The 13,935-nt window shown below is 41.9% G+C and overlaps 1 protein-coding gene across 1 annotated transcript in view; it reads right to left on the reverse strand.

Moving 5' to 3' along the window:
- Nucleotides 1-13,935, reverse strand: part of LOC126175673 (sodium- and chloride-dependent GABA transporter 1-like) — a 159,183-nt gene that overhangs the window by 37,504 nt on the left and 107,744 nt on the right. The window contains exon 8 of the mRNA XM_049922597.1: nt 9,965-10,181. Coding sequence (XP_049778554.1) covers nt 9,965-10,181 — 217 coding nt within the window. The remainder of the gene's footprint in view (nt 1-9,964; nt 10,182-13,935) is intronic.

Raw genomic sequence — 13,935 nt, forward strand, 5'->3', positions numbered from 1 at the left:
CACTGTGCCATAAGGCACCATCTATGACTGTGTACAAGTGATTGTGGATTTGGGCTATCCAGCAAACACCACCCAATTTGATAAGTGCCCTGACATCATCGTTGACATGGTTATTCATTGACTGGAATCCTATATTTTGTGCAGAACACAATCATATTGATATCTGTTGACAGTTTGTATAATTATCATGTCTCCTCTTACTATGAAGTAACAAATCACCAAAGTTCAGATTTCAATAATCACTATTGAGATTTGTGGCATTTAATGCAGCTTGTAAAAGGTCATGTACACTTTAATAATTTCCTAATCTAATACGCTGTCTACTATATAATGGCTTCATGTCTTAGCTCTTATTTTAAATTATGAAGAACCTGCAATTATCTTTATAAATTGAAGTTTTCAAGCAGGTAGCAATGATTATTAAATTATGACAGCAAAATTTTGAGTTCACTGTTTTGTATTTTGCCTTCAAAATAGTCTTCTAAATGACAGTACATTTCATCTTCATAACAATTACATTTGAACTTCTTTACAGAAAAATAATCACCCAACTGCCTAAAACCAACAACTAACTTAAACAGCAAACTGCATTTACACCAAGCATAAGTTTATACAAACAATGCTTAAATTTACAATAACTGATACCGAACAGTTTATTGTAAGGTAACCATTACAAGCAAAACAGAGTATTAATCTTCATGTTATTAGCAAATAAATTACTTGCTCTATTTTTGTATAAAATTTACATAAAAAGTTTAAAGGTAAGCAAAACGTTATTTCGAGTTACAGCATAAGTTTAAATAATTTCATTTTCAAATTAGTAGTTATCAAAAATATTTAATCCACAATAAATGAAGGCAAAAGCTCCAATTGACACACTACTCATATTTTAAAATTAATTTAGACATTTTTATTTTCTGCTGTAGTTGTCAATACCCAGTGGAATCAGTAGGCACATATAAGGTGTTGGACTTGACTATATCAGAGACTAAATTTTGTTTCTTAAGAGCAAACTATGTAAAGAACTTAGAAGTGTAATTAAACATGGTGTTTGGTTTAAATAGATTTAATACTAAATGTAAGGAATCAGCTCCCACAGAGCTCTACACAGCATAAGTGTAGGCGAGAATGACTGGAAGATTGTTTAGGCATGCAGCCTCATTTTCAGCCAATTAGTAATATTGGTCTACTGTGACTTTCTGTTGGATAGCTAGCAGGTTAGAGCTTGTGCAAGCTTATTGTCAGGTGAATGTTCATAGAATTATAGTGGGAGGATTAGTTGGATCTGATAGTTTTAAATGGCTAGGTCAACACCATGAGACTAGAAGTTGCACATGTGTCAGCCTGCATTTAAGATTTGATTTAAGGAGCTATTGGTTGAATGAAATGGTATTATTTGTGGAACAAAGTTGAAGGAATCCCTAGTATTACTGAAATGAGTAGTAGACAGTTAGGAATCTCTTGTAAATGTGCCGGATATATCAATGGGGCAGCCAATATAACTATTCACATAGTCAACAAGGTCACTTCATGTGACATGGAGGATACATTTGCCAGCATCAGGTCATCTGGAAAACACCAACAGAAGATTCAAGGTCTGCCGCAGACCACTTGTCACGGCCAGGGAATGTTTACAGCAAGCTCTTCAGTGTACTTAGTGATAATGACCATGGGCTACATGGTATTCTCTTGGACTGTTATCTGGGCTTTGTTGTTACCTGCTGTCTATTGTGACTGGAATTTGACACAAGAACAGGAACAACCCAGGTAACCTGCTGATATTGGCCGACTGGTTGGAGCTGCCAATGGCAGATTGCTTAGCAGTGACGGAAGACAATGAGGAAAACGGACAGTGAAGACAGCACTAAAAACAAACAAGTAATCCAAAAGAGAAACAAGACATAGTGAAACAGAGACCAACAACCAGCAGTGCAATATGGCTATGCTTCTGGTGTTCTGGAACATAAGTTATATTGGTGAAGTTGTGGCATCTACAGTAGTGCATTCAACTGGCATGGACAGAGCTGTCTGGGAAGACAGTGGTCCAAACACTTGGCAGTCATAATGCTCTGTGGGTGGCAACCACTGTAGCCAGCATCCATGTACTTTTTGCCCCTTATGAATGTGCCCATACAGCTGAGCCCAGTGGATATCACCAGGTGTGTCAGACCCCTGGGTTTCCTGGGGCTGTGGGGCCAAGAGATGTAGAAGATTCTGTGGTTGTCTCCCATAGAGGAGCTCTGACAGGCTACAGTTGTGGATAGAAGTGGTCATGTATAGATTTGTGAAGATTGTGAGTGCTGCTGTGATGGTGGCCTTCAACATTTGCTTCTTAAACATCCACACCACATGTTCTGCTTACCATTGGAGAATGGCTGATATGGTGGACTAACAAGTTGTTTTCTGCTATTGGAGGCACAATGGGGTTAAAAGCTATTTCCATAAGTTGGAGCCCATTGTCTGATATGATGCCCTTCGATGGCTAGATTCTGGATTAGTGTGTTAACTATGGTGTCCATTGTGGCTGGGTGCCATGCTGTCCACATATACACTCCTGGAAATTGAAATAAGAACACCATGAATTCATTGTCCCAGGAAGGGGAAACTTTATTGACACATTCCTGGGGTCAGATACATCACATGATCACACTGACAGAACCACAGGCACATAGACACAGGCAACAGAGCATGCACAATGTCGGCACTAGTACAGTGTATATCCACCTTTCGCAGCAATGCAGGCTGCTATTCTCCCATGGAGACGATCGTAGAGATGCTGGATGTAGTCCTGTGGAACGGCTTGCCATGCCATTTCCACCTGGCGCCTCAGTTGGACCAGCGTTCGTGCTGGACGTGCAGACCGTGTGAGACGACGCTTCATCCAGTCCCAAACATGCTCAATGGGGGACAGATCCGGAGATCTTGCTGGCCAGGGTAGTTGACTTACACCTTCTAGAGCACGTTGGGTGGCACGGGATACATGCGGACGTGCATTGTCCTGTTGGAACAGCAAGTTCCCTTGCCGGTCTAGGAATGGTAGAACGATGGGTTCAATGATGGTTTGGATGTACCGTGCACTATTCAGTGTCCCCTCGACGATCACCAGTGGTGTACGGCCAGTGTAGGAGATCGCTCCCCACACCATGATGCCGGGAGTTGGCCCTGTGTGCCTCGGTCGTATGCAGTCCTGATTGTGGCGCTCACCTGCACGGCGCCAAACACGCATACGACCATCATTGGCACCAAGGCAGAAGCGACTCTCATCGCTGAAGACGACACATCTCCATTCACCCCTCCATTCACGCCTGTCGCGACACCACTGGAGGCGGGCTGCACGATGTTGGGGCGTGAGCGGAAGACGGCCTAACGGTGTGCGGGATCGTAGCCCAGCTTCATGGAATGGTCCTCGCTGATACCCCAGGAGCAACAGTGTCCCTAATTTGCTGGGAAGTGGCGGTGCGGTCCCCTACGGCACTGCGTAGGATCCTACGGTCTTGGCGTGCATCCGTGCGTCGCTGCGGTCCGGTCCCAGGTCGACGGGCACGTGCACCTTCCGCCGACCACTGGCAACAACATCGATGTACTGTGGAGACCTCACGCCCCACGTGTTGAGCAATTCGGCGGTACGTCCACCCGGCCTCCCGCATGCCCACTATACGCCCTCGCTCAAAGTCCGTCAACTGCACATACGGTTCACGTCCACGCTGTCGCGGCATGCTACCAGTGTTAAAGACTGCGATGGAGCTCCGTATGCCACGGCAAACTGGCTGACACTGACGGCGGCGGTGCACAAATGCTGCGCAGCTAGCGCCATTCGACGGCCAACACCGCGGTTCCTGGTGTGTCCGCTGTGCCGTGCGTGTGATCATTGCTTGTACAGCCCTCTCGCAGTGTCTGGAGCAAGTATGGTGGGTCTGACACACCGGTGTCAATGTGTTCTTTTTTCCATTTCCAGGAGTGTAGATAATCAGAGTAAGCATCCATGACTGCTAACTACACAGAACCCAAAAAAGGTCCTGCAAAGTCCAAATGAATGTAGTCCCAGGGCAATAAGGAGTGGAACAAGGGGAAAAAGACTGCAGTGGAAAGGCCTGATGTTGAGCATAGGTCGGAGAGCTGCACACCGTGACTTCCACGTTCTTGTTTAAACCAGACAAGTAAGTGTGTTGCTGCACTAGTGCTTTCATTCATAACATTCCCCAGCACCCACAATGGAGTAGTTCAAAATCTGAGGCTGCAGGCCATCCAGGATGATGATACAGTGCCTGTCAGGAAGACATCACTGATGACAGAGGCAAGCCAAGGCATGGAGCTCATGAGGATTGGTTTTCTTGGTAAAGTAGTGGGCCACACAACGAGCAAACACTGCATCAGTCACTGTAAGATTGGGTCATGGTGCATGTCTGCAGTGATTCATTCAGTTGTAATGGGAAACTTGTCCAAGGTTTGCCCCCATTCCACATCTTTGTGGAAACAAGGGGTCTGTTCCTGAGAGTAAGCGAGGTAGAGCATCCACACTTGTGTGTTGTGATGTCAGCTTGTATTTAATGATATAAATGTAGGAGGTGACGAAAAGTGCCCAATACTGGAGCTGTTCTGTTGCACATTCTGAAAGACTTGGGTGAAGCCTGAGAACTGCTACCAGTGATTTGTGGTCTGTAATTACAATAAACTTAGTCCCAAATAAGTGAACATGGAATTTCTTAATTGAAAAGACAAAATGGAATATTCATTAATGATTTAGCCACATTAGAATAAAATAACAAAGTCTTAAATAAAGGTACATGGAATGCTAGCTAATTCATTCAAAATGTCTGCTAAGGATGTAAATGGAAGTTCATGAATTTTTCAGGACACCAAGATTGTATGCATCAGTTTATTTGACTGAGTATACAATTAATGAGGTTTGGGTATCCTTGCAATAACTGAGGTATGATTTATCTGTAATTGATGCCAAAGATCCAAGATCAGTATGGAGCCCTTGAACTGCACTGTTAAATGCACTGAATTTGTTTAAAAGGAAGTTCATGTTTTGCCTAGTACAATTGATCAAATTCATGCTTGTTGGGAGGTGACAGCACATAAGTGTAATGAGACAGGAGTGCAGATTAAAGCAAAGATGTAGGATGTAAAAGGCAAGTAGGCAAGAGCAATGGATTTTTGGAATGTGAAATTGTGATTTATCATGGACTTGGTGGCAAGTTTCCAAATGCTCAAGTCTTTAGTGGTACTGAGTGAACAGTGACAGTTGGGAGTGAAAAAGAAAGTGTGAAGTAACAGTAATTTTTGAACTTCATGCCTTTGGTTTTCTTTTACTTACTGTGAACAGCAGACATTTTTGGTGTTATCAGTGATTGGAGAAAAGGAACGTGTGTGAGGTTCCTAAAATTAGATCCAATTTACAAATCTAGAATTATATGAGATTGTCAGAGTGTAACATGGCTGAGAGTAGCAGAGTAAAATTATTAATTCTGTCTTAGTAGTAATAGTGTGGCTGGCGATGTTTTTTGGAAATGACTTTGCGTTGTCTTTGCTGACAGCTTGTACAGTTATAGTTTGTTTTCATCTTTTGTCTGTTTTGTAAAAGTCCCAGAATAAATAGTTTCAATAATCTGTGTTCCAGGCAATATGATATATGTGAATTTCACTCATTATTAGGCCAATTTTTTTATATCTTAAAGGACTGATTGGCATCAATATCCAATATTTTATGAGATCAGGAAGAGTTAGAAAACTTCCTACATTGACACAGTACAATTAATTCAGAATCTATAAATCAAGATTGCAAAAATCAGTGTGGCATCACTTGTTGTGGTTGTGATTTTTACTCATGAGTTCCTGTATTTTGTGCATGTTCAACATGGTGGCATCGTATATTGTGAAGAAAATTTTAAGATTTATTTGTTGAACTAGCTGAGCCTATTTAAGAGGGTTTGAGCAGACAATTGCTGCTCAATTTTGAAAAATTGGCTGGTATGGCTAACTACAATAGATGGAAATTTACAATTTAAATGCACATAAAAGATAACAAACTAAGGGAAACAATTGTTGGCACTGATTAAGATCCAAATAATGTACAGAAAGCATCATCAGATTAAGAATTTCATTGTCTCATCATGTACATATATGAAACAATATTATGAAAAGGATGGTTGCTACTCACCATATAGTGGAGATGCTGAGTCGCAGGTAGGCAAAAAAAAGACTGTCAGAATGTGAGGTTATGGCCAACAAGGCCTTTGTCAAAGATAAACAACATACACACACAAACACAGTCTTTTTCATTGTGCCAATCTGTGACTCAGTATCTCCACTATATGGAGAGTAGCAATAATCCTTTTTGTGATATTGTTACATTCCATGCTGGATTTTTCATTGTTTGATATGTACACATATAAATCATTCACATAATGTACAGGAGACTCGTCTATATAAGAGAGGGTACAACAAAAAAAAATTGTTCTTTAAAAGCTACATGTTTTCAAATTGTTTACAAAACAACCTTATTCCCTTCAAAATACTCTCCATTACAACTAATAGATATGTCCCACTGGTGCTTCCACTGTTCAAAACAATTTCTTTAGAAATGGCTGACAGCTCCTCCCTAATTTTTTTCTTGACTTCTTCAATGTTGTCAAACTGGCATCCTTTCATGCCCCTTTTCATGTGTGAGAGTAAGAAAGAGTCACACAGAGTCAGGTCAGGCAAGTAAGATGCATGACGCAATGGAACCATGCCATTTTAGCCAAAAACTGTCCAACAGAGATGGGTCTGCATGCAGGTGCATTGTCGTGGTGGAAGAATCAGTCTCCTGTCTGCCACAAATCGGGCTTTTTTGGCAAACACTGTTGCTCAATCTTTTTAAAACTTGCAAATAAAATGTTTTATTGACAGTCTGAGCTGGGAGAAACAACTCTGAATGAGCTATGCCGATGGCATCAAAAAAGCAAATCAGCACTGTTTTGATGTTTGATTTGACTTGATGACATTTTTTTAGACGGGGTGTGATGATATCTTCCATTGACTTGTCTGTTGTTTTGTTCCTAAGTTGTAACCATAGCATCATGACTCATCACATTTGACAGAAAATCTGGATCAGTTTCAGGTTGTTGTTTCAAGGCACAACATTTTGCAACTAGATGTTCCTTTTGATTATCAGTCAGAACCTGGGGAACAAACTTGCCAGCAGCCCTTTTCATTCCCAAATCCTCCATTAACCAAGCTTCAAGATAACCCACTAACCTCTGACAGTTGATCAATTGTCTGTTGATGGTCTGTGAGCACAAGCTCTTGAATTTTTTTCAATTTTTTTGTCAATTCGGGCAGTTGATTTCATTCATTAATTCATTATTTCATTTAATTGCTCTTCCAAGTCCTTCATTTTGTTGTATCTGACAGAATTACAATGTTGTTGGCAAACCTCAGAGCTTTTATTTCTTCTCTCTGAACATTAATTCCCTCTCCAGATTTTTCCTTTGGTTTCCATTACTGCTTTCTCAATGTACAGACTGAACAACAATTTACAGACTGAATAACATTGGGTTAGAATTTAACCACATCATCAGAATATTCAGCAAAATCAAAAATAGGAAGTACACGTAGGTTATTGCAAAGACAGATATATATCTCAGTTTATGCTACACAAGGTAATCATAATTCAGGAATTTTGACATCTGAGAAGAAAACATTATTGTTAAAAATCAACAAACTGAGATAAAAAAGAATTATTGTAACTGAAGAAGTGATTTTAAAAAAGAAAAGAGGAAGAAAACACAAAGACTTACTCTGGATTATAGACTCTGTGGCCTGCTTTTATAAATAAATCTTCGTCATTGCTCCACTCCTATGTCACATATGCTCAAAAAAAAAATTAAAGATGTTCTTGCATTTATTGAGTCCATTAAATAACTTTTGACTATGGACCATGGGCTCTTTACATCATACTGCTTGTGGGCACATGTGTAATTGGATCTTTAAAGTGCATTTTGTGGTTCAGCAACATATGTATAAACCCTACCTCTGATAAGCAGTCATAAGACTGGAAACAATCACAAATTACAATAGTTCCAAGTGGCTCATATTTCTTCAGCATGTTCAGAATGACACATTTGTTTCTTTCAGGGACAGTTTCAATTAAATGTTTCTTGCTTTCACTCTCAGCTTCTCTGAACATCCATCTATCAAAAAACATATTTCATCCTCTGAAACTTTCATGTCTCAAACATGAATTTGTCAATTTCTACAACTGTTCCCTCATCCCCAAGTACATCATCATTAGTAATGCAATCAAACACAAAAAGTGTGCCAGTTGGTGACAGTGTGTTTGGACAAGTGCAACTCTCCACAAGTAAAAGGAGTTATTACATTTGTTCATCCATATCAAAGTTATTTTTCAAATGTCTCCCATTTTCAGCCAGCTTCCCACACACCACTTCTTGTGTTGTATGCTGTAGTGGCAAATGTGTGGTCCTTCTCCTCTGCAACACCGCTGCCTGTGAACACGTTGATCTTTTCTCATATCATTAGATTCAGTGATCTTCAGGGGCTACCATACACTATCACCAGATTGGCTGTAACCAATGTCAAGGAATTGCCGATATCATTATGCAACATAAGAGTCACCATCACCAAAGTCACTTTAGCCTAATGTCGCACTGCATGCAAAACTAATGTGATTCCTTTTTCATTAAAATTACCAAATATGCAGCAACCAGTCACAAAATCATGTTTTATTTATTCACTTTTGCAAATCAGTTTCAACTGATTAAAGCCATCATTGGTGCTTTCAACCAATATGCGCCCTGTGTAGTAATACTGTCTTAAGCAGAGGTCAAACATAACATAGATTGACTTGCTGCATATTTGGTAATTTTATGGTTTACAATCACTGCACGACTTGGGAACCACATGGAGCCCACCATTCATCCTTCTTCATTGTCTCATTGCCAATCAATGTGCGTCCATAATAAACAAAACAACAGACACAAAACATTCTCATACTTTCATTACACTGACGGACTTGGTGTGATGAGTGCTTCCATCTAGTTGCTGAAAACAGGAATAAAGTGTTTCTGTATCATGGGAAGTAACTAACTAACTGTGCCTTCTAAGCAGACTCTCAACACAGAATCAATGAAAGTCCTGCACAAAGGGACAGAGGTGTTTTATCTCTTTGCTTGAGATACTGTATCACTTTGATCACTCATGTGTTTAGTGTCACTACCAACCTCAGACCGATATACAACGTATTACACACTGACAATGTTGTCACAGTCCTGTGCCATCCTCAGTAAACTGATGTGAGTTTCATTTCTTGTGTTGTTAACTCTGTGTCTCATATTTACATTCATGTACAAAAGCAGATGGCATGCTGAACTTAGTGCTGTCTTCCAGCAAAGTCAGGCTAAGTTGGCAGTGATGGAAAGCTGTCAATGCTAGTCAAGCACATTCAATTTGTACGGTTTTTTGTTAGCCGTTGTGCCGAGTGTCTTCAAGAGTAAATAGAAGGTCTTATGAAAGTGTTGCTCATTACAACCCAATCTGATTCTCGTCAAGATTCTCTTACATACTTCTCTGCCCTGTATATGTTTTTGTACTCTCCATCAATTTCCTTCCTGTTGTTTTTTTTTTCTACTTCTCCTCCGCTCCTACTTCGCCCCCAATCTTCTTCTTTCCCTTTACCCTTCGTCATTTTTGGACCTGTCCCAAAGCTGCTCCATCACTGAAACTGTGCCAATCGCACGCACTTCGACTGCACTGCCTTACACTACTTTTGTCCCTGGCTATAGACAATGATTCACCTATGAACAATAATTTACTGTGGACTTTTGTATGTGAGGTATGAGCATTTTGGCCCAGCATATGAAGACATTGAACAGCAGCAAATAAAACGAAAAACCTAGCTATTTTTTTATGTCGCAGGAAGTGTCACATTATTGGTGTGGGAAACGCCCCAGATACTCACAACGAGCATGAAGAAGAAGACTGCAGCCCAGGCTGGTGCCCCGGGCAGCTGCAGCACGACCTCTGGGTAGGTGAGGAACACAAGCCCTGGCCCGCTACGCACCACGTCGGCCACCTCGGCGCCCTTCTCAGATGCCACAAAGCCCAGGATGGAGAAAGTCACACAGCCTGCCACCAGGCTGGTCAGTGTGTTCACCACGCACGTGATGAGTGCGTCCCTGCACACACAGATAATAGAATCTCACTAACATACTCAGAAAATGGCAAAATGGAAACATTAGGACCTCACTAACCTATTTGGGATCATCATAAAGCTTTAACTGTCACTTCCCAAAAAAATAAAATCACATAATTCATGTTTTTCTTACACACACACACACACACACACACACACACACACACACACGGTCATAAATTAAGGATAATTGCAAAATGTGATGCCACATAACATGGCACTACACAAAACTGGCGCTATTAGCATAGGCACATAGGGAACACACATGACACAGATCAGTAAATCCATGGTATTGGTGATAAGTTGAGAAAATTGTCCCGAAACACATATGATGCAAAATGCCGCTGTTTCCTGTGCATGTACCCCAACATCAATATGGGATATGATCACCATGAACACGTACACAGGCCACGCAACGGGTTGGCATACTCTGGATCAGGTGGTCGAGCACCTGCAGGGGTATAGCCTCCCATTCTTGCACCAGTGCCTGTCGGAGCTACTGAAGTGTCATAGGGGTTTGAAGACATGCAGCGATACGTCGACCGAGAGCATTCCAAACGTGCTTGATGGGGTTTAGGTCTGGAGAATAGGCAGGCCACTGCATTCGCCTGATATCTTTTGTTTCAAGGTACTCCTCCACGATGGCAGCTCGGTGGGGCCTTGCGTTATCATCCATCAGGAGGAAGGTGGGACCCACTGCACCCCTGAAAAGGCGGACATACTGGTGCAAAATGACGTCCCGATACACCTGACCTGTTACAGTTCCTCTGCCAAAGACATGCAGGGGTTTATGTGTACCAATCATAATCCCACACCACACCATCAAACCATGACCTCCATACAGATACTTTTCAAGGACATTAAGGGGTTGGTATCTCGTTCCTGGTTCATGCCAGATGAAAACCCGGCGACAATCATTGTTCAGACTATACCTGGACTCGACCGTGAACTTAACCTGGGACCACTGTTCCAATGACCTTGCTTTACCAGGCTTTACGGGCTTTACGGGCTCTCCTGTGACCAGGGTTCAGTGACACCACACCATCAAACCATGACCTCCATACAGATACTTTTCAAGGACATTAAGGGGTTGGTATCTCGTTCCTGGTTCACGCCAGATGAAAACCCGGCGACAATCATTGTTCAGACTATACCTGGACTCGACCGTGAACTTAACCTGGGACCACTGTTCCAATGACCTTGCTTTACCAGGCTTTACGGGCTTTACGGGCTCTCCTGTGACCAGGGTTCAGTGGAATGCACCTTGCAGGTCTCCAGGTGAATAAACCATGTCTGTTCAGTCGTCTGCAAACTGTGTGTCTGGAGACAACTGTTCCAGTGGCTGCGTTAAGGTCCCAGGCAAGGCTACCTGCAGTACCCTGTGGCTGTCTGTGGGCACTGATGGTGAGATATCGGTCTTCTTGTAGTGTTGTACATTGTGGATGTCCCGTACTGTAGTGCCTGGACACGTTTCCTGTCTGCCGGAATTGTTGCCGTAATCTTGAGATCACACTTTGTGGCACACGGAGGGCCCGTGCTACTACCTGCTATGTTTGACCAGCCTCTAGTCCCTCTAGTATTCTACCCCTCATAACGTCATCAATATGTGTTCTTTGAGCCATTTTGAACACACAGTCACCATTAGCACGTCTGACAACGTCGCACACTTACTCCCTGCACCGTACTCTGCGTATGTGGACTGCTGCCAGCGCTACAGTGCGACGACTGCAGCTCAAATGCACGGCATGGTCATACCCTGAGGTAATTTAAACCTGCAAACCGCCCACCAGAGCATTGTTTCACCATGTATCAGCATTATCCTTAATTTATGAGCATGAGTATATATAGTCCTGGTCCACACAGAATTCTGTGCGTTCTAGTGAGGTTGATATCTTAGCAAACTACTGGACTGAATAGATGTTCCCTGTTCTTGTGCTTAGTTCAGTCGCTGGCACATTGTTTATTGAAGCTGTGAAGCGTACGACTTCTGATTCGTCCTGCCTAAATCAGTCTGCTTTGCTTAGAACAGGGTGCTTTAGTACTGTGAAGTTGCGATACTTCGCTGATGTCACCTATGCTGCATTTCCAGAAATTCTCTCAGCCGTTTGTACTTCGTACTTCTATTTTTGTTCTTGTTTACGTGTATTCTGACGAGCCCAGGACACACGCCAACACAGCTTTAGTTTGCTCTGTTGTGCTTTTTAATTCAACCTAATAATAATTTTCATGATATTTTAAACTTAAAGCATGTTTTGAAATATTAGTTCAGTGGAAATAATTTTCCTTCAGTCGACATGGATTTTAATGCGTTCCTATAGTCAAGAAAAAGAAAGCCAGACAAAAGCGACATGACTGTGAAAAAAGTCGTAGCAGCTAAGTAACTTATGTGACATCAACATGTTATCATAAAGAAGCTAGAGTTAGCTCTAAAAAACTTTGGTTTGGCAACACTGCTTAATACCGGTTCGTGAAACACTGTAAGGAGTGTCTACAAGACAATTAGCGTCTATCCTCAAACATTTTCCATTTCACTTTTTTCATGTTTTTTGCGGCACTTTCCTATCGAACAAACAGGTCTATGAATCTTCTTGCTTCACTTGCTTGTGTGTGTTCAGTATCCCTTACTAGATCTATTTCATATGAGCTCCACAAATTTGAGCAACATTCTAGAATGTTTTGTAAATAATTTCTGTGTATTCTGACTACATTGTCTCATAGCTAAAAAAAATGTACACGCTCTTTGAAGTCCGAATCTCTCTTTCATTATAGTAAATAGAAATCATTTCTGTTTTGTGGGTAATGAGCCCGCTTCCGATTGTTGCAGAATTGGAAATAAACACGGCGTTGTCGTTTGAAGGACGGAAATGGACGCTAAAGTGTTACTGGAAAAAACAGAATAAGAGTGAGGTTGGACGTCAAGGGAGAGTTGAATGCGGAACACCACTACTTTCATTGTGCGAACGTGATACAAGTTCGAAGTAGATGGGGTGGTGTATGATGTGAAGAAGGGAGGTAGCGGAAGAAAAGATGTTCAACAGACAACAGAAATGTTGATGCAGTGATTCAGGCGTACACACATTCCCGAAAAGAACTGTGAGGCAGTACTCTCGTGACTATGAGATCAGAAAAAGCTAGTTTCTACAGAATTTTGCGGACTCACAACTGCGTGTACTGGGATAACGAAACACTGTATGTAACTGAAGAAAGACACTTTAATCCACCAGGAACATGATTCAGGTGTGGTCTATTGTCTGAGGTTTAACTGGGCCGTACGCGAAGAGGCAGTTACAGATTACTCTTACCTAGAAGTGTTACACATGATAATCCAGATTTTAACGGTATTTTTGACAATGAAAATCATTGCTTTTAACAGAATGGTGCGCCAGCTCACTTTCAACATCAAGTGATGGAATTTGTCAAACACACATTCTCTTCGAGACGGTTAGAATGAAGAGAAGTATCCAGCTCGATCATCGCGTGTAAACTCTTTAGATATCTAGCTTTGGCGTACTGTCAGGAACGTGGTGGTTGGTTGGTTGGTTGTTTGGGGAAGGAGACCAGACAGCGTGGTCATCGGTCTCATCGGATTAAGGAAGGATGGGGAAGGAAGTCGGCCGCGCCCTTTTAGAGGAACCATCCCAGCATTTGCCTGGAGTGATCTAGGGAAATCACGGAAAACCTAAATCAGGATGGCCGGACCCGGGATTGAACCGTCGTCCTCCCGAATGCGAGTCCAG

Source organism: Schistocerca cancellata, chromosome 3 (genome assembly GCF_023864275.1).
Source record: "Schistocerca cancellata isolate TAMUIC-IGC-003103 chromosome 3, iqSchCanc2.1, whole genome shotgun sequence".
Taxonomy (NCBI): Eukaryota; Metazoa; Arthropoda; class Insecta; order Orthoptera; family Acrididae; genus Schistocerca; species Schistocerca cancellata.